This window comes from Sinocyclocheilus rhinocerous, unplaced genomic scaffold, assembly GCF_001515625.1.
Source record: "Sinocyclocheilus rhinocerous isolate Xijiao unplaced genomic scaffold, SAMN03320098_v1.1 scaffold1419, whole genome shotgun sequence".
NCBI classification, from domain to species: Eukaryota; Metazoa; Chordata; class Actinopteri; order Cypriniformes; family Cyprinidae; genus Sinocyclocheilus; species Sinocyclocheilus rhinocerous.
This window is the reverse complement of record NW_015664679.1, coordinates 564610-586248: the sequence shown is the minus strand read 5'-3', so window position 1 is coordinate 586248 and position 21639 is coordinate 564610. Positions and strand designations below refer to the sequence as shown.

Below are 21639 nucleotides of genomic sequence, written 5' to 3'. Positions count from 1 at the left end.
TACCAGGTACTGTACCCAGTGGAAACCCCCCCAAAAGTGACCCGTCCCGAGCCGTACCGTGCCGTACCATGCAGTGGAAAAGCGCCATAATTGTCCTCTTGTCTTCTCTAGGTCTAAACTTGCCCAGCAGACCAGCTCCCCACTGAAAACCACCCCTGCCATCTGTACCCCAACCAAAACAGTGCACAGACAGGGGTCAAAGGTGACCCCTGACCCTCAGTCACCTTGCCCTGATCCTAACAAAGTGACACAGAAATCAGAGCTGGATCTCTTAGCAGAGCTGTATTGTACCTGCATTTCAGGTGAATGGCCTCCAGAGGGTGATGTATACAGCTGTAATCTTTTACAGTTGATCAAAGTTTGCTCCTTTATTTATTTATTATTTTTTGGAAAATCAGTTATGACTGAAAGGAATATACATCTACCGTTCAGAATATTGGGTTCAGCAGGGATGCAAAATTCTGCTTTGCCATCACAGGAATAAATTACCTTCTAAATAAATAAATATATATATATATATATATATATAAAATTAAGTTTTTAAGTTGTTTTCCCCCTGTGTTTCTGATTAAATAATTGCAGCCTTGGTAAGCTAAAGAGACTTTTTTCAAAAACATGAAAAAAATCTTACCCTAAACTTTTGAACTGTAGTATATATTTTCATAAGAATAAGATGAAGTCTGTTTTAAAGTTGAATGTGTTTTGCTTCTAGAGAACCTGGTTCCTTGTGTCTTTCTGGAGCTGTTCTTCGTGCTGCAGCTCTTGACATCTCGTGGCATGTCTGTCTCTGAATCTGGGGAGGAAGGAATCAGTGTCTGTGAAGACAGCCCAGGTGAGTTTGATCGCACACTGTCAGTAATTTAAAGTTTGTTTAATTCTTTAAGCTTTTTGACAACACTTACATGAAAAATCACGCTGAAGAAATGTCATAAGGATGAGTTTTTTCATAATCCTGCTATCAGCAGGAGAGTACAGCTTTAAAAATGCATTACTCATACATTATTCTGTGCTGAAAGCTACAGTTTATAACATTTATGATCAGCATTTGTCATCTTTTTAAAATTGTACTGTTCTATAAAGTAAATTTCTTAAACTCAGTTTATTTTACAGTAAATGGTATTATTGCAATTATAAGTAATATTTTGCTTGATTTAATTGATAAGTTAAGCAGATATTATAACAGTAATAATGTGTTTTGATAATACTACTATACTAATCAATATTAATTATTTAATTATAATTATACTAATTCTAATATACAATTATAAAGTTATTATAATTATTAATAATATGGTTAATAATTATATGTATATTATTGTCGTTGTATCGTCATATTGAATGGGTTCACTAGTGGAGTTTATAGATATATAAAAAACAATATATGCAACATAATTGCATCACTGTGCTTGTTAGATATTTATTCTAGGTTTGAGAATGAAAATCTCAAAATGAATAATAAACCTTATAGAGATTAGACGCAATATTGAATTTTATACAGATGAAAACAAGGCTTTGAAGTATAGACTTACAGTCTTTAAAATGTGTTTTGCACTAAATAAAGGTCCATTTTCACAACTTCCAAAAGAATTTTAACAACTTCCGAAAGACATTTCACCAGCTGAACAATTGGTATGATGTTAAACAACAGTACAATCCATTGAACACGCTGTTCTTCCGTCCCTTACAGCCTTAGTTTAATTCCTGTCAAAAATACATTTTGCACTACACTGCTTAAGGTCTATGATGATGAATTTGATCTGTTTGCTGTTCATTTATGGTCATGCAGATGTGTTGGAGAAAGCTTACCTGGGAAATGTCCACAACTGTGTGTATTTTTCTGTGAGGGTGTTGGAGAATCAGTTTGAGTAAGTCTGATTATTGTTTAATTACTGTTCACTCAGATCGGTCTCAGAGTGTCTGACTTTCTGCCTTCTCTGTTGGTCAGGTTGGTGTCACACCTGGACAAATGCACGCTACGGCTTCTGTCTGAGAATGAGAGAGTCGGGACTTTCTCCTCATCGCTTAAAGATCGTCTGGCACAAGCTCAGGACAACTGCACAGCTAAAGTAAGCATTAGTTTAAAAGCAACCAATAAGTTACCCTTTGAAAGCTCACACTGAATAATCCCCACACTTCTTCAGGTGCTCCCCAGTCCACCTTTGTTCATTCATTCAGTCCCGTTCCAGCCTGCCACAGACAACCGCTCCAATTTTAGCAGTGATAGGGCCTTCCATACCTTTAAAAAGCAAAGGTACACTGCAAACCATAAATATTTTTCAAATATATGTGACGTTTCAGGTTGTTTATCAGTTTATGATATGATTCATGTTATCTTTTCTGCTTTTGTAGGGATGTGTTTTACGGTTTTCTCAGAGAATGGGAGGACTCTCATAAAGAACCTGGCTGGGATTTTGAGGCTGCATTAGGCAGTAGAGTCAGGTGACTTTTTTTTTTTTATGGACATTTTGTGCTCTTTTGGTATGATATACATATGATATACATATCCTCCCTGAATCATTTTGATTGTTTTTCCTGTTGTTATTTTTTTTTATATATATACCCGCAGAATGATGGTCAGTCAGCTCACAGCAGCAGGAAGCCATTCTCACTTTGCTAGACTCTTCCAGAAGCAGCTGATCCAGGTGAGCCACAATGGCTGATTATTCTCACATTTCTTCTTATCCTCTGTCTGGCTGTTTTATATTCTCTCTGTTTCTTCTCTAGATGTGCAAAGGCCCTTGTGTGCTGGGCTCCTCCAGTGATGCCCCTGATGCTGATTTGCTCGGCATGCTGGGAGCAGACAGCCTGGGTCGTCTGAAGCGCCTGCAGCAGCGCCTGGTCCAGCCTCAAGGACTCATTGGTCCCTGCCCTCCACCGTCCTTTCCTGGTCATCAGGAGTTCTTCAAGTGCTTCCTTCAAACAGCCAGCTGGTAAATGTTATTGTCATAGGCCTTGAACTTTTCAAAGTTTGAATGCAGTTTAATTTCCTGTTGACATTTTTTGTTGAAACGGGAAGTGCGCAGGACTAATCAAAGTGCTTATCTCTTTGTTTAAACAGCGAATAGTTATCCATTTAACATCCCAGCACAGAAAAATCACAGCTTGGTGAAATGCTGGGTGAAAGCAATGGAAGTACTCACCAGAGCTACATTTAATGAAAAATATAGTGACTGTAATATTGTGAAATATTATTACAATTTAAAATAACTTTTCTTTTTAATGTTATTTATTCATGTGATGTAAAGTCATTACTTTAGTCATCAGTGTCACATGATCTTTCAGAAATCATTCTAATATGCTGATTTGGTGCTCAAGAAACATTTCTTATTTTTTATCATTGTGGAAAACTGTTGTTGCTTAATATTTTTGTGGAAACTGTTTTTTTTTTCTTATATAAGTATTTCTTAAAAAAAATTTTTACTGACCCTAAACACTAGTATATACCTGCTTAAAGTAAATTGTTTCAGCTTTTAGGAGTACAGTGACATATGTCAAAGCTAATAATAATAGATTAAACACTTTCATTTTGAATTAATGGATTCATTGTGTTTTGGTGCTTGGCTCTAATTCCTGTCATCTTTATACTAGCTGTCAGCTAAACCAGCATCTGAAAGATGGTCTGTGTCAGCAGCTGCTGAAGCTAGATGAGGTGTCCATCCTCGGGCCAGACGCCAGCCCTGCCCGGGGAGAGGATACAGGTGATGGAGACATGGAGCAGCAGGTTAGAGCAGAAAGCAAAATATTCACATGCTCTACAATAATCAGAGGCTTGAATGGGTTTAAAACGCATATCTGTGGTCTTTGTTTTAGGATGAGAAGCAACGTTTCTCCTCAGTGCTTCTCACGGCTCGACTTCTGGCCAAGTTTTTGGGCTTCATCTCTTTCCTGCCTTACCAGACCTCTGAGCTGCCATCAAGAGACATACAGAATACTGCGATCACTCTGCGGAGCAAGGTAAGGATTGTATGAGGGCTAGGCTTGCCGCGATAGACGGTGCTGACGGTGATACCGGTGTTAAGCCGCAACACCGGTTACGTCACTTGCCCACCGCGTCACCGACCCCCACCGTCGTTTTGATTTTTTATAGTAATACAAATCATTTAGTTCAGTAAAAGAACAGACACTACAATTAAAAACTGAACGCGGCTGCTCAATGCAGCGTGCCGAACGACAGTCGCATCACAGATCAGATTTCATTTCTCCAGTGAGGAGAGTGAGTCGAGCTGACTGACAAGAAGAGTGAGGTGAGACAGACAAGACGATCGCGGATGATTTCGTTTCGAAACTAGATGCAAAAGCGCCTGTTTGGCAATATTTTGGATTTTGAAAAGCCTGTTGACTTTTGCCGTTTATCTAAGGTGATTTTGGAAGTTTTTTTTAAACATTCGTTTCTTATTTAATTGGTTCCACATTGTTTGCTGATTTTTACTTTATTTCAACTTTGTGTCATTTATTTATTTTATTTGACATCAAGGTGTATGCCGTGCCTCCAAGCTTTCTTACTCGTTTTGCTAATAAACGTTCTACGTTTCTTATTTATTTGGTTATATATTATACATGTTTACTTATTTCCAGTTTTGTATACCTATTAAACTTTATGTAAGTTATTTGTTATTTTATATTAGGCGGCTTGCCCTATAGCATGGTGTATTTTTATTTGTTTTGTTAATAAAAGTTCTATGTTTTATATATAGGCTAAAGTGAGTTTGACGTTGTATTTTGTTGTTGCATTCAAGCAATTGACGCCGAACTGCCGTTAATTCAAAAGTGAAAGTAAAATGAGCACGGCGCTTTTAAGCTATTTAAAAGCGACGGAAAGCGAGGAAAAGAGGGAAAATTCAAACAAACTAAAAATTAACAATTGCTTTACTCCGAATTGCCGCTATTTCAAAGTGAAAGTAAAATGCGCACGCCGCTTTTACAAGCTATTTAAAAGCGAAGGAAAGCTAGGAAAAGAGGGAACGCCCCGCCCCCACGGTGATACCGGTATTACCGGTGTTGTCACACGTCGATTAACCGGTGGGAAAATTTCCTCACCGTCACAACCCTAATGAGGGCAAGATTTTATTTTGGCCTAGAAGCTAGTATGTTTCACAACCTAATTTGTTTTTATATATGTATATTGTCAGAGCTCTCCATTGCTGGATGTGTGTGCGGTGTTGAGGAGTTCAGTGCATCGGAGACGCACCATTCTGACAGTGCCCTGGATAGTGGAGTTCCTGTCCATGCTGGATTACGTCGGCCCATTTCTTCCTTTTTACAGGACTGCTCTGTGCCTTCTGCTCCAGATCTACAAGTGCGTTTATGACATATACGTCAAAGATGATCTCTGCGTGTGATTGTTGTTAATTATGGTTATGTGTGTGTGTCAGGAGGATGGTATTGGGTCGAGGAGGGGAGCTGTGTTACATGAATCAGCTGCTCATGGTGGCAGTTTTGGGCTGGCTCTTCCAGGTGAGATATCTCAAGTGAGGCTCCAAAATTGATTGAAATTGTGTAAAAAATATTTAAATGTGCGATGTTGCCAAACAGCAGAACACAGCTATCGAAGACATATAAGCTGAAATAAAAATGGGTGGTGTGACAGTAAAAGTTTCAACGAGTAGAGACACTGCTGATTTTTGAAAGTTTGACACCAGGGTGAAAGCTATTGCTACTCTGCAAAAACTGTTGTTGACAGAGACCTCTAATGTGTACAACTGTGTGTACAGCTGGACAAATTTACTTATGACTTAGGGTCAACAGATATGTGTTTTTCAGGGCCGATGCCCATACCGATTATTACAGATCAAGTAGACCGATATTTTGAATCGACACAAATGTCTGGTAAAAAAATAAAATTAATGTCAAAATTAAGAATAACAAGGGCTCTGACAAAAATGTTCTTTAAATGCTTTTAAATTATTTTAATGGCAAATCGCTTTTGAAAATGACCGATACCGATAACCATAAAAATGCTTTATATCGGTGCCGATAATAGGTCGACCCCTACTTATGACACATCACTCCATGCCATCATTTATTATAAAGTCCAAAAATATACTTTTTTTCCCAAAAATGTACCCAAAATGCACTTAAATAGTGATCTGAATCCACTTTTAGAGTAAAAGCAGGTGTAAATGGAAAGGTAACTGGGTTCTTTTTCTCTTTTGCTAACTGAAAGAGGTCTGAGTTTGGTAAAGAGCTGCTAAACATGGGATAAAAATGACTTAATGATTTCATAATTCAAGGCATCATTTGATAGTTTGTTTTTGCATACACTGTTTATCATATCACAATGGACCATTGTGCAGCCTAGACAAAGAGATGGGTTATGAACCTGTCAAATCTTTCTGTAACTGTCTCTCTTTTAGATCCCTATCTTCCCTGAAGATCTCTTCTTTAGCACAGATGTAAAGGAAGAAATTAAGGAACTGGAGAATATTACAAGCTCTCAGGGGCTGGTGAGTGGGTCACTGATTTTTTGCTCTGGATACATTTAGCTTTTTCCTTTAAGGAGGGAAAGAAGTGTTTATTTATCTTTCCTTTTTTCTGAGTTCGCAATGTGTATAATACTGTATATTTACTTTTCAGGACACCCTCCCATTAGTGGACCAACAGCTTCTCTACACTTGCTGTCCATATTTAGGTGAGAGTGAACTGTTTGGGAAAAAATGTGTCTTAAAGTTATGTATTTTACCAAGCTTCGGTTGGAATAGATTCCAGTTGTGGGTGATGGATGTATCTTTATGTCATTCTTTTGGCAGGGGAGTTTCGTAAACTTCTTGCTGCTTTCGTGGCTGGTAGTACATCCAAGAGCGGAGGCTTAGTTCGCAAGATCACCCCCACGTCTGCAGAACTGAGGGGACCTTCCACCACCCGTTCACAGCAGAAACTTCAGGTGTGCTGCCAGCAAAATGCCTTCCATCTGTAGAAGAATTAAGGGCGTGTCGTCCATGTGTGGCTGGTCATGTTTTTCCATGTGTTTTTCCATAGGTTGACCTGGAACATGCCTTCTTTCACAACCAGCCCCCATCTCTCAGACGGACTGTAGAGTTTGTTGCTGAGAGAGTCGGTTCCAACTGCGTCAAACACATCAAGTCAGTCTCTCACCATTTAGTCAGTTTTATGGCTTTTTCTGTGTGTTAGTCTGTGTAAATCAATTAAGATTTGCTTTTCATTTCATATTTTCCTAACTCTGTGTGTGGTAGGGCTACGCTTGTGTTGGAGCTCGTGAAGGGTGGAGAGAAAACTCTCAGAGATAGTTTGGGTTTGGAGGGTGTCGACACGGCCAAGTTAAACGATTCTATCTGTGCTCAGCTGTGTGACGCAGGCATGCAAGCTCTAGAGACAGCAACCAGGTCAGCAGCTCTCTTCTCTCATTACATATATATCATGTTGTTGAACATGTTTTGGACTAGTTGTCCTCTGTCACATCCTCTCATGATAGGTTCTGCAGTGAAAATGCCCCTGGAGCTGTGAGAGTACTTCTTCCTCTGGAGACCTCTCCCTCTGTGAGTAAAACAGTTACTATTCATCAATTCAATCCATTTAAAATCCTGTTGCAATGCTCAAACACAGTGTTTGTCTTGGGTGTACAGTGTTGTACAGAATTACTTTTTTTCGTCATCTAATTTCCTGATTACTTTTAGAAAAAAGCCTTCAAGTTCATTTAGTTACTTTGCGATATGATTAATATTTTGTGGTGTGGTTTAGGTCCTGACCACTGCTGAGAGCATCACCACTCGTTTGGCTACAGAAAAGGCTTGCAGCTGGCTCTCCGCCAACATCACAAGTAGTGAAGCCTAATTTTAATGACATTTTAAAATGGCAAATGCTCCCTTACTTATTTTGTAGCACTTTTTTTTTTTTAAACAAGGATTTGAATTATTCCTGTTTGAATTTATCCCTCAGCACTGCTGAAGAGAGAGTGGAAGAGTGCTTTTGAGAGGGTGATGAAGAGTGTGCCCTCATCCGTCAGTTTGGATGCTGAAGAGGGTGAGGGATCGAGCAGGAGTCAACAGGTCCAGAAGAGTACCTCAGGGCTTAGTGCTGGGTCCTCTTGTGTTTCAGACTGCACCCATAAAGTTCCACTGGGATCAGAAGTCATGATTGAAATAAAGGTTATTATTGCTAATTGTACAAACTAGTTAAAACAAATACATTGAAGACTGGTGGATTGCTGATGGTGATTTATACAAAATATAATTTAATTGTGAGAAATGAGACTTCCACAAAATTGCTGAAAATAAACACGTAATTCACACAATTACTCAGCGAAACAACCATTTATTTATTTTTATTCTCAGACAATGTTATCAGAAGTGTTGTTACTGTAAATTAAAACTAAAGCTATTTAAAACCATTTTCATTATTTTAAACAGTTAAAATAATCTGTTTTACTACTAATAATACAAGTTGTAACAAGAAAGCAATGAGCAAACCTATGGTAATTTAGGGTCATTTTCAAATGCGAGTGAGTCAGATCACAAACCATGTTGTCTCATGTTTCAGGAGGTTTTAAGTGTTGCTGTAGGACCCAGATCTGATGAGGAGGTTTACACTGTTCATCAGATTGAGTCTCTGCTGGACAGAGTGGGACAAACACTTGGATGCAGAAAAGTAACCAGAACCCCTTCAGCATACTTGATTCAAAAATGTTTAATCCACATCATTCAATGTTTTTAATACTTTATTTTGAACTGTTTACTTTACTTACACAATCTCTCCTTTGTCCTGGTCTTTTTCTAGCTCCTTTCCCTGGTGGTTGAGCAGATGTTGTTGCGTTGTACTGTTCAGCTTGCCTGCAAACTTGGTGAGAGTGCAATTAATGGGAAATTGAGAAGAGAACATGAAGTCAATGCTGAAAATCTTATTGTGTCTGTTTGGGTTTGTTTCTATGTGCAGTATCCGGGGAGCTGCCACTTGTCTCCTCAGCCGAGGGTAACAAGAGACCTGCTCTTCTGGAAAAGTTTCTAGTTTTGTGGTCTCAGACTCCCTCTCCGCCTCTGCACCTTCTCCTCAGTGAACCCACTTTGACTGCCATTTTTAGTGCCACAGATAGTGAGGTAAAACTGCTGATTTAATCTTGTAGTTGATGCAGTTTACTTGTGAATGTAACCCTTATTCTGTGTGAACAGTAACAACACTGGTGAATTGGTGATTCAATTGTGTTTTATCCTTTAATATCCCAGAGGACTGACTACCTGTTCCTGATAAGACAGCTAATAGAGAGGGGTCTTTTAGGAGAGGAGGAAGTGGGCACTAAGTGGCCAAAGTTGTCGGCGTTATCTTGGCCAGAGGTAATTGCTTCTTACATATGATATGTGTTAACTCATTTTAGAGAGAGCAAAACATTACATTTTGAATTCTCACAAATCACTGTCTGATGGCGTTTCTCGTTTGCTCTTGTAGGAGTCTGTAGAGAAGTTTCAGCAGCTCTCTCTGGCCACCCAGTTCCCATTGCCTTCACTGCCAAACCACAGGGACATACTGCAGGTTTCTCAGTGACCACTAGGGGGACACATGAGTCTACATTACCAACTGTACACATGAATCCCAGCCAAACACTATTGTATTAACAGACAACAAGTGATGCATATTTGAACAAAAGAATGTTTAAACCTGCAATATATATGATTTTAAAAATGTTAAAGTCTGATTTATTGTTAGTTGCAAGGAGAGTATTTGCTGCTTAAAAATGCTGAGTTGATAGATTATAAACCTTAAAACACATTTTGTGGGGAAATTTTAGCAGGGCTTTGGCAGTTTTCACTCGTACTGCCTCAGTAGAAAAAGATAAAGACCATTCACTGTGCTTTCTTGTCATTTATGAAATCCTATTTATTTGTTTGTGTATCTAAATGTTTTTCTGCCTGTTTGTTGGTTGGTTGGTTGGTGAGTGTCTGTTTGTGTGCATTTCTTAGTATATATTTGCGGAAAATTTGCACTTTGTTAATGTAGGGACAATGTTTTCATCTGTTTAATGCTAAACCTATCTATCTAATGTAATAAAAATTTAATTTTGTGAATTGTGTGTGTGTTAGATTTATAGCTCAGCTTGACTCCATATGTAAGGCTGCACTTTTGACAAATTTCATGGGAATTGACCATTTTAAAATGGAAATAAAATAAAAAACAAGGAGAAGTCAGGGACATTTCTATAGAGAATATTCATTTTTCTCTGTAGAAGTAATAACTCAGTGTCACGAATTACTCCTGTGATGGCAAAGCTAAATTTTCTTTTCAGTGTCACATGATCCTTCAGAAATCATTCCAATATGCTAATTTGATGCTCAAGAAACATTTATTCTTTCAATGTTGAAAACATTTGTGCTGCTTAATAATTTTGTAGAAACGGTGATAATGAGCAGCATTCAACAATAAAGCATTTATTTGCAAGAGATAATGTCTGTCATTTTTAACCAATTTAGCGCGTCCTTGCCTTTTTATACAGTCTATGGTCCTTGCTGAATAAAAGTATTAATTTATTTTTAGAAAAATTTTACTGAGCCCATAATTTTGAACATTCGTGTATATGCTTTTAAAAGCGGAAAAACAATTGTCCTAATTAGCGTACACGAGATTATTATAAAGCAGAGACGTATAGTTAATACGTGCCTTCAGGCGAACACTTCGCCTTTGTTTCTTTTTGTATGGTCCTTGCTGAATAAAAGTATTAATTTATTTTTAGAAAAATTTTACTGAGCCCATAATTTTGAACATTCGTGTATATGCTTTTAAAAGCGGAAAAACAATTGTCCTAATTAGCGTACACGAGATTATTATAAAGCAGAGACGTGTAGTTAATACGTGCCTTCAGGCGAACACTTCGCCTTTGTTTCTTTTTCCAAAGTTTCCTACTATGGCGATGGCTTGCCTCATGAATATTAAAGACATACTGAAGTTGCTTCTCGGATTGACCAGTAAAAAAAAAAAATCCTAATTAATATTTGAGCCCCGCCTTATTCAAAATTCAAGGTTCATTCAGCAAATCAGAAAGAACTATTAGAACTAACGTCATCCTGCGACCTTAATATTCATGAGCGAAGCCTTCGCCATAGTAGGATTCGTAACCTCCCCTCCAGTAGAGACGGCAAGAAGTTTCAGCGCAGTTCAACTGCGGCCGCGGCTGTATGATGTGCTCTGTGATTGTCTAAAGTAGACGATATCAATAACATGACCCGAAAAACTTGCTATCGGTTTCCTCACTCTGCTCGGAATAATTCAGTGCTCTGGAGGGATTTAATAAATGGACTCTAACGGGCAGCTGAACTTCAATTAATCGTTGCCCTCCGCCCGGTGTCAAACGAATGGCAAACGTGAAAGTCGCGATTCGAGTCCGTCCGCTGAACTCCAGGTACGATAAGCTTTCATGAATCTTATATTGCATTAATTATCTGTAAAAGCTCATGATGAAACTGCTGAATATAGTCATATGGAGTTCATAAACAGCACTGAGTTGTTGGTGCTGTTGCTATGTCTGGGAATAGACCTGCGCTGACGGAAAGCCAAATGAAACAAATAAGCTGCCATTCAATAAAACTATTGCGTGAGCTCTGCATTTACACGTCTCATTATATTGCAAATCTGTATGATGTACTATATATGTAAGTAATTTAAACTTTTAACACGTCAATCTATAGATAAAAAAAAAAAATGATAGCATATTCAAAAACAACGCACAAGCATGCATTAAATATATTATGCATAAGCAGTGCATGTGAAGTTGTAATGAGCAACGCTGTTTTGGTGCACGATAAATGTACTAGCCTATAATCTCCAAAAAATCTCCTTGAATCCCCTTAAAACCCCTTCCCCCAAAGGAACTGACAGTACTGTATAATTGTAATGTCTTGTTTGTATCAATTTTACAGAATTGCATTACAAATGTGTTGCATCAGTAAAACCTAATGGATGTGTTTTGCTTTAACTTTTTTAAAAGGGGGGTATCCTGTACACAGAGTTTGCCTCATGAGAGCCCACTGCACCACCCTCCAGCATTAGCCAAATTACTACATTATGTGGGTGCTGGACAGGGGGGTAAAGAAACTCCTCCCAGATTGACACACAAAGCTGTGTGCGTGTGTCTGGCCGGAGCTGCTAGCCTTGACATTTAAAGAGTCTTCCTGAAGTGTGCATCACAAAGGACGACTTCATGGCTGTCCGTCTCTATTGTGCAAATGAAAATGGCTTTTTAACAGGCAGCCGTTGGTTTTATGAGTATGCGCATAATAAATATGTGACTTTATGCTCTTTGTGCTTTTGTCAAAAAAAAAAAAGACTTCTGTTTGAGTTCAGAGTTTTAGCTGCTGCAGATGGCAGGAATTGTGTGGGAATGGCACAGAAATCCAAGTTTGTAAACATGTTCTCCTCATAACGAGAGTTATTTTTTCTTTCCACTGATTATGTTATAAAATGCACCGTTTCTAGGCAAAAGTATGTACACACACACACACATACAATGACAGGCGAAGCAGGCTGTTGTGGGTAGGGCCTCCATTCATCATTGGCAGAGTGAAACAGACCCACATGGTACTACACAAGCTAAGAGCTTCATAACTCTGAGCATTCAGTGGGAGAGTCCATTGCTTAAAGGTGTGTAACATCTGCATTATCAGCAGCAAACAGAACTGGAAAATAGGTTCATTTTGTACATTTTCAAATAAAAAATTGTGCAAAACTTACCATGATACTAGGGCATTGTGAATGGTTGCTGAGGTGTTCCAGATTGTTTTTAGTGCAGTTGCCAGGGTGTTTTGGATGGTTTCTAGGGTGTTCTAGGGTGGTTAAAGGTCAAACAGAGTCAAAAGAACCATATCTTCAAAGTTGCAGTAACATGTAGTATTTTTTTATACAATTTTTATTTGATACATATACACTACTGGTCAGTTTGGAGTAATTAAAATGTTTGATTTTGAAAGATTTTGGCTGCATTTATTTGATTAAAATCATTTAGTGAATATTATTACTATTAATAATATTACAGTTAGGAAAAAAATGTTTTCAATTTATGCTATGTAATATGTTTTAATTAGTAATTTATTCCTGGGATGGAAAAGCTGATTTTTCAGCATCTTTACTCCAGTCTTCAGTGTCACATGATCCCTCAGAAATAATTTTAATATGCTGTATTGGGGGCTTATTATTTGCCAGCTATTATTAGTACTAAATTATTAATAATTGTTCTAATTATTAGAAATGTTGGAAAAAAATATTTTTGTGGAAATCATGATACATGTTTTTCAGGATTCTTTGATGAATAAAAAAATTCAAAAGAACAACACTTATTTGAAATAGAAATCTTTTTACAATATTGTAAATGTCGTTACCGTCACTTCTGATCAATTTAATTAAATTTATTTTTTAGATTAATTAATTAATCAATTAATATTTATTTATTTATTTTCATACCCCAAGCTTTTGAATGGTAGCGTATCACAGTTTCCAAAAATATTTAGTAGCAAAAACAATAAATGAATAAATAACAATAATAGTTATTATTATAATTATTTCTTTTTATTACTATTGTTATTATTATTTTAATAATAATTTAAAGTGTTATTTATTATTAATATTTAAGTTGAACACATATCCCATAGTGGACCTGAACATCTTGATTCTCATCAATTTCTAATCATCAATTTATACAAACTTGTTCACTTCATTTTTAGTCCCATAAAAACTGACATCAACAACAAACAGGTAGTCCCGCCCCAAACTCACACCATTGGTTGAGCCAGAGGTTGACGTTGAAAGTGTTTTGAAAGCACCTCAGAGCCACAGTGTGAAAGTCCACATACTGTACGAATGGCTTACTTATAGTTGTGTGTGCGCATTAAACTACATAGGAAAACATATTTTAACACTGAAAAATGACACACTGTAAGATGAAGTTTAGACAAACAAGACCTTCCCCAGCCGCACGTTGTCAGAGTTTAGATTTGTACACAGTTGTGCTCCTACACTGGATTTCATTCTCTTGCATCAGTTTTATCTGGAACCCGATACGGTAGAGATTGCACAGCTGTCCTCGCTGCTCTCTCACACACTGACACACATATCCTGCTTCTGCTCAGCTGTGCGACTCATGGAGGAGTTTTCAGCTGTCTGTTTTCATTTGAATCTGACCTTCTCATGCGGCGCAGCAGAGCTGTGCAGACGAATCCTCCAGACCCCCGGCCTCTCACTCCACTGCCCTGTCTGAATATGGGCCTGGATATGATCACAGCCAAATAAACATGCCTCTGAGGATTTTAGAAGGTTTATGGTTAACCTGGAGCGAATCAAACCATGCAATATAAAAACAAAAAAGTAAAATATCAGTTAAGAAGTCTGTTATCTTAGGGGAAAAATGTACTTATATTTGCACTTAAATTTTTTTTCAGAATTCTTTGATGAATAGAATGTTTAAAAGAGCAGCATTTATTTGAAATAGATATCTTTTGTAACATTGTAAATGTCTATGTTGTAACTTTTGATCAGTTTAATCCATCCTTGCTGAATAAAATATTAATATCATTCAAAAAAAAAAAAAAAAAACCATACATGCTCCAAACTTTTGAACGATAGTGTAAAAAACCAAGGCCTGCATATTTCAAATAACTAGATCATATTTGACACTTTAAATGGCATTTTCCCCTCGAGTCTTGGTTATTTTCTGACCCTGGTAACTTGTTATTCTACACTCTCACACGTTCAGTAATGAATGAGCCTTTAGCCTGTTTTGAGTCACAAACTTTTAATAAGGCACTAGAGTTTGTCAAAAAAAAATGTATGTGGTTGTTCTATAAATGTTTACTTAGCAGTGATCTGAGCAGTGTCTTGAATATCAGTCTGTTTGTTTTTGTTCTGCAGGGAGAGTCTGGATGGAGGACGATTAGCTGTACAAGTGGAAGACAAAGTGGTGAGGGTCCGAAATGTGAAGGTAGGTCCATTTTTGTTTAAATATTAGTTCATATGTAATATTTATGATTTATGGTGGCAGAAAGTACCCCTTTTTTTTTTTTTTAAATTGCACCAGAAATTGGCAGTTGTTGACATTGCTGTAAGAGTTCAAAGAGGAGGCGGTGTCGGGGTTAGATGGCTACTTGCAGTATCTCAGCAACAGGAAGTTTATAGTGAAAATTATTCTCTTCCTGCTGGATTACTCACTTGATTATTTATTCAGTGTATGAAAAGCATAAATATATTTGATTGCAGAAGCAACATGCTATTATCACCTTCCTCTTTACACATGAAACCCCCAAACACTTAAACAAGTAGCACAATTATCTTACACTTTCTAAAATCATTCCACACCTAATTCTTGACTGAGAGCTTCAAAACCTGATTGGTGGATTGTTCTCTGCTTCTGGACCAAATAGTGTGGTGATGACTACAGGCACTACAGGCCAAAAATATATTAAAAAAAAGATATTAACTAATTATGTGTCGGAAAAAAATTAACTAATTAATCACATATTTATTCTGAAATTCCACCTAACATTAAAGTTTTTAAAAATACTTTTGTATTGCAATAATTTCACATTCAATCTTCAAAATAATGTAGAAACAACATAGAGACAGTATATTTTTAATGTTTGTTTAATGGCATCTTTTTTATGACTGAAGGCGAGTATCACTGATACCAATATTACTGATGTCTCCAGGAAATTGTTCTTTTTTTCCTAATATTTAACCATTGACTATAGCCATTCAACATTACAGTATAATTGAGAGCTATCAATTTTAACATCTATTAGACTTTAAAAAATAACAACTTCTAATGTAAGTTAACTACTTAAAACAATCTTCACATACAACCATTATAATAAATGTCATATTTACCTGTGCTCTTCTGCAAGTAGGAAATATACAGAAATTGAATAAAGTTATCTAACACTAAATTCTAAATTAAATATAGATAAATCCTTAAAGTTACAAAAGTAATTGATTTCCTTTTTTTCTTTTGTTCTTTGATTAACAGACATCACAGCAGCCAGGTTAGGTTATTAGGCTGCTATTACTTTAAGAGCTGCCGCTGCTGAACATGATGCGGATCTGACAAGCACACTAGTAGTTTCATTTGTGCTTTTAATATGAATTAATACAGGCTACAGCGCGACGCGGTTTTGTGCGTGCAATTGAAGAGCACACACGCACTATAAGCACAGTTTAACAGCTGACAGGACAGGAAGATTTGTTTTACTGACATATGGCCTGACAACATCACATCTGACCACAGCAGATGATTCTACTGAAGCTCCTCATCACCTGGCTGTAGCGTTTCTGCACTCGTTTAACTTGCACCTGTCGCTGAGGAGAAGTGGAGGGCACGTCTGAAAAGTCTCCTTTTTGATGTTGTCGTAAAGATGTTCTGCATCTAAATAAACGCAATTGTTGTCAAGAAAAAGAGACGGAAGCAGCAGTTATGAGTGACAGTAAAGACTTTTACATTGTTACAAATAAAAATCTATTTCAAATGAATATATCTGAAATGGCTTTTAATGTAACAGTGTGTCTCAAATGTATAGACACATTCTTACTTCTGAAGCAGGAAATACTCCCTTGCAGTCAGCACTTGATTAATGGATTAATGAAATGGGAGAAGCCACATTTGGTCACCTGCTGTGAGCATGAGAGCAAGATAAAGACGTACTTTCCACCAGTTTTTTAAAGAAAGTAAGATGGTTTTCAAGGGAAAAGATGGGCTGACATAAAGACAAGTGTGGAAGGCAGACAATAAAAACAGTAAGAAACACATTTTCACATTGTATTAATTGTTCATGTTGCACACATTAGAGGATAAGTGGTCTATGATCAGATCATTGTTCTTTTTGATACTAGTGTCCCGGGGCAGAGAGCAGTCACATTAACTGAGTGATGAATGTCATGAGCCCAGTGTGTCAGTCGACGGAATCTCATTTAGAGTGAAATGAGAATCCAGAGGTCCAAGGAAGTCTGAAAGATGCATTTGTATGTCTTTATCCTTTGTTCACCTAAAAGTTAGGCTCTGGATTTATATCACCATCTTGAAATAATCATAATATAAATTCCTTGTATGTGCAAACATACTTGGCAATAAAGCTCTTTCTGATTCTGATTCTGATTCTGATATTATCAAAGCCATGGCCTAGCTGTTAACACAGATGCTTTGACACATTGTCTATACTACAGTTTCATGTACAATAGTGTGAAAGTTAAGTACTAAAGTAGTGCATGTTTCCCAGATCAGATTGTTTGTTATAAAGTAAAATATAATAGTTCAACCAAAAATGAACACATTTATAATTTACTCACCCTCATGTCATTCTAAACCTGTATAACTTTCTTTCTTCTGTGGAACAAAAAAGACGGTATTTTAAACATTGTCATTAATCAAACGGTTTTAGTGACAATTAGCTTACATTGCATGGACAAAAAAATTCAAAATATCTGCGTACATGCAGTGTTATTTTAGTATTTTTATATGCTATTACAGTTATTATTTCTATTTTGAATATGCGTTATTTTTTATATTTTCAGTTTTTGTTTTATTTGAAGTTTTATTGAGTTTGTGCTTTTGTCATTTGTATTATTTTTTTTTTTTAAATATATTTCTTTAGAAATATTTCTTCAATTTATTTTAAGTTTTACTTGTAATAATTTTAGTATGTCAAATTTAACTTATTTTAATTGTTGATCAGGCAACATTTCTAATTTTCACTAAAATTTAACTTCTCTAATATCTAATATTTATATTTTAATTTGTCTTAATGAAAATGATTTTTAATAGTTAACTAACAGTGCTGCATACAGGTTTGGAACAACATGAGAGGAAACAAAAAAGGGGGTAAGTTAGGCTTATCTTTTAAGTGCAATTTTAGAGGATCCAAGAAGAGTGAATGAATGCTAAATCTTTTGCCATTACTTTGAGAAGTGGTCCTATAAAATATTTGGACGTTTAAGCCACACTTAAAAATTCATGAATGCCATTTAAATATAATGTTTTTTAATGTAGGTAACAATGCTTTTGGGAAGGGTAGAGTTAAAATAGTAAAGTACTAATAAATATAGTACTTATATTAAAGTACTCCTGTTTCATAATGTTTCGGGAAACCAGGCCAATTGGAGCCATGGCCATATTATCAGATCTGATTTTGGGTATTACTATTGAACCTAAATATAACGGTGCTGAGTGCAATGTTGGGGCTCATTAGTGAAGCTGTGGGCCATATTGTGAGGAAATTAAGTAAGCTGTGGGATTGCAATTGTGTGAATAATTACACACCAGAGCCGCAAATGTAACGTTGTCTGGGTGACCGGTTGGCAATGCCCAGGCATGTTTCTGCACGCTCCTCCAAATGCACATGCTGTGCCGTGAAAATCTGTTTGACTGGGCGAATAATGAGCTGAGATATACATGATCTCTGTTTGCTGAGATCTGGGAAATAACTTGATGCTGAAGGGTCGGTTCGCGTCGAGTCATGCTCGGATGCTTAAGTCATTTGTCTCCCAGCCTAACTACTTCCTATTAATGTTGCTTTTGAGCCCACTAAAGAGTATCCCAGGCGTAAGCTACAGGCACCCAGTCTTGCTTCTTGGCATCAGTGTGCTGTAACATTATTAGTGGAAAAAGTTAGCACATAAAGGGCTGGTCTCCCAGTAACTGATTACATGTGCTAAATAGATTTTCAATGGAAAATCACTTTTCTCAATAAAGTCTAATGTAGTTTGTGAAAGCACTTAATGAGAAAGAATCATAATGAAGGGTTATCAGCTGCTACAAGTGTTGTATAAGAAAATCGGTATAATATAAAATTTGGCTGGGCGGATAACTAAGTATGTGAAACGTCTTCAATCATTTCAACAGAAAACCTGATATCACTGGCGCCAGTGAGTAGTTGTGTGATGTAATATGATTTATGTTTTAGTGACGTTGTTAAATAACATTACTGCTCATATTTGAGGATTTCAACCAACCACTAACCCTGAACATTAAACTCCAGAATGTAACTTAAGAATGAGACCTTAAATTGTGTGTTGAGAAGAGCTGCACTATTGCTATTTAGCATCCACCTAGCAGCAAGCAACCTTATAGAAATGCACTAAAAATAGGGGTGCGAATCCCAGAGGGATTGTTAACCACATAGTTGTTAACAACATAGTTCAATGATTTAGTGTTTCCCGAAACTATAACTCCAGCGAAAATTCACAAACAGCATCACAAAATTGTTCAGAACTACAGCTCTGTGTTAAGAAACATATATTCTTGTTAGTATAACATCTTGACTTAAATATATAATGCAAAGTAAGCAAGTTAACATGCAGTACAATCTATATTTTTCATATATATACATACATATATGTATATTTATATACATTTCATTCTATGTCTTTAAGTTTGTCAAGAAAAGGAAAGTGCCATTTTTGAAGAGTGCTCGAATGTGCATTTTCGAATGTGCTCTTGTAACCTGGGGGTAAGGGTGGGCGATATGTAGGGGTGTTCGATTTTTCGGAGTCTACTTCGAACTCCGAGGGAAAACTTAGAAGCCGTGGTGGAATATTATGTCAGGATTAATAAGGTGTTCTTTAATGAATTCGTCACATTATATTGGTCAGGGGATGGCGCTGCATGTCTTAAACAGCATTGATATTAAAAATAAATGCAATACATACAAATGTAAACGTATTGATTTGTTTATTCTTGTTTGTTTATCATCGCAGTGATCATTTACCGAGAGTTTCCGCACCAGAGTCTATTTTCGCTGTGCTGCACATGCTGAATTAACGTGACAGCGCATTGATTACGGTAAAAATAAACACGGATTGATACAAAATGTATTAATTACACTATAGATGCAAATAAGTAGGCCTAAAGTCTATTTTTTAACACGGCTTTTTAGCTATAGCGGTAAAGCAAGGAAAAAGTATAAAAACGGCAACATAGATGGCACTCGTGGAGTTAGAAAAAGTTCTTTATGACCAGCAGGATTGTAATAAGGATAATGCAAAAGAAAATGCAAGATACGGCTGTTTCTGTCAATGGTAAGTTTTAATTTAAATTGTTTGTGAAAGCCTACTACCTTTTAACGTAAGAAAAGTAGACTGCAGGCTGTTTTCATGTTTTGCCACTTGCTTAAGCATCTTAATAACATATAAATCTATACAGAATTCATTTTAATATCTTGCGCTTCAACGTGAGTATGTCTTTGAACGATTGTATTACTGTGTAAAAAGATAATCACTATGCTTAAAAAAAACTTTTTTTTTAGTAACATTCGTATTTGAAATCAAAATAATGGTGGTAACAGCCGCAGATCATAGCTCACTACAAACATGTGACAGCAGAATGAGCCCGTGCTGCTTCTGCACTGCACACGGACTGCACTGCAAACGGTTATTTACTGCAAAACGCTTAATTTCGTTTACTCTTTGCTGATATACTGCACTCTACTACCAGGCAGATTAAGAATCAGTGAAGACATCAGTGATTTCGGAGTCAACGTACAACGAGAGTCGATTCCAGTGCTGATTCAAACTCACTATAGACAAGTAAACAGTCAACGATTAAATGAAAATAAGAAACTAATTACCAGCAATTGGACAAAAAAACTACAGTAGAACAAATAAATAAGAAATGCTACATACATTGTATAAAGTAATCAAATGTACAGTATAAAAACACTGCATATTCTTCATTGTGTAAATTAAATATATATTTCTTCTTATTAAAGTTACAAAAGCAATTTAGTCAAGAGCAGTGTGAGATTTTTTTTCTCTTTTGTTTGATTAACATGAATGACAGACAGCAGGAATTTTAGACTGCTGTCACTTTAAGAGCTGCCCGGATCCAATACTGTTACACGTTTTCTTCCTCAGCTGTTTGCTTTCACTTAAGACCTACTGTGTTTATGAGGATACTTGCAAAGTTGGGAATTTTGACACATACAAGTGTGTGTGTGTTTAACTGTTGAAGGCCTAAAAAGTGGCATAAATAACTCCGTTCAATACTCCCTTGCTCTATGAGGACCGTCTTCACATGTGCGCGCAGATGTAGCGAAATGAGTTCTCTTTCGCTGCTGATTGTGTTTCAACAGCATACAATCACTTGATTTAAAACCGCAATTCTTATAAACACATACAAATGATAAGATTCCGTGACCATGTAGCACAGCAACGTCATGTGAGCATGTAACCGCGATAGAGACAACAGTCCAAAATCTCTACCGGTTAACCGTGTCTACCGGTATATCGCCCACCCCTACCTGGGGAACCCATGATTGAACAAAACTTCTGGAAATAAAACAAAACAACAGAGTACCAAAATAGTGAAGTAGTCTTCTGATGCCATGTTTAGTGTTTACATCAATAATCTGACATTAATTTGATCTCAAATTGATTAATTAGCAGAAGTTATTACACCACAACCTGTGTGATGCTGGTTGTGACACATATGTGGTTAGTTAATTACATGGGCGACATTTGACTCTTGAGTCAGGTGGGCAAGAAATAGAAATATATATATAAGATAAATAAATAAAAGCAAAATATTTTTTTTTCTGATGTAAGCATCAAAACAATGCCCTACCGTATTGCAACGCATAAAAGCAGTCAAGAGGTTGCCACCATTTAGTAAACTTTGGACTAGCTTTGGCTCTTCCTGCTGACTTGAATGGTGATGCTTCCCGTTTGTCAGTT

At 36.7% G+C, this 21639-nt stretch overlaps 2 protein-coding genes across 2 annotated transcripts in view; both read left to right on the top strand.

Moving 5' to 3' along the window:
* The window catches only part of cdan1 (codanin 1), a 12429-nt gene extending 2243 nt beyond the window's left edge, over positions 1–10186 (top strand). Inside the window, exons 5-29 of the mRNA XM_016540958.1 lie at positions 112–302; positions 713–832; positions 1787–1865; positions 1946–2066; positions 2142–2251; positions 2350–2439; positions 2567–2642; positions 2725–2930; positions 3589–3721; positions 3811–3954; positions 5130–5296; positions 5373–5454; positions 6354–6443; positions 6574–6628; positions 6747–6880; positions 6976–7079; positions 7191–7340; positions 7430–7493; positions 7696–7774; positions 7894–8102; positions 8494–8601; positions 8731–8794; positions 8887–9047; positions 9174–9281; positions 9394–10186. Coding sequence (XP_016396444.1) covers positions 112–302; positions 713–832; positions 1787–1865; positions 1946–2066; positions 2142–2251; positions 2350–2439; positions 2567–2642; positions 2725–2930; positions 3589–3721; positions 3811–3954; positions 5130–5296; positions 5373–5454; positions 6354–6443; positions 6574–6628; positions 6747–6880; positions 6976–7079; positions 7191–7340; positions 7430–7493; positions 7696–7774; positions 7894–8102; positions 8494–8601; positions 8731–8794; positions 8887–9047; positions 9174–9281; positions 9394–9489 — 2941 coding nt within the window. The 3' untranslated portion in view covers positions 9490–10186. The remainder of the gene's footprint in view (positions 1–111; positions 303–712; positions 833–1786; positions 1866–1945; positions 2067–2141; positions 2252–2349; positions 2440–2566; positions 2643–2724; positions 2931–3588; positions 3722–3810; positions 3955–5129; positions 5297–5372; positions 5455–6353; positions 6444–6573; positions 6629–6746; positions 6881–6975; positions 7080–7190; positions 7341–7429; positions 7494–7695; positions 7775–7893; positions 8103–8493; positions 8602–8730; positions 8795–8886; positions 9048–9173; positions 9282–9393) is intronic.
* Positions 10187–11057: 871 nt separating this feature from the next.
* The window catches only part of LOC107730214 (stAR-related lipid transfer protein 9-like), a 57832-nt gene continuing 47250 nt past the window's right edge, over positions 11058–21639 (top strand). Inside the window, exons 1-2 of the mRNA XM_016540976.1 lie at positions 11058–11338; positions 14836–14905. Of these exons, the coding sequence (XP_016396462.1) occupies positions 11292–11338; positions 14836–14905 (117 nt within the window). The 5' untranslated portion in view covers positions 11058–11291. The remainder of the gene's footprint in view (positions 11339–14835; positions 14906–21639) is intronic.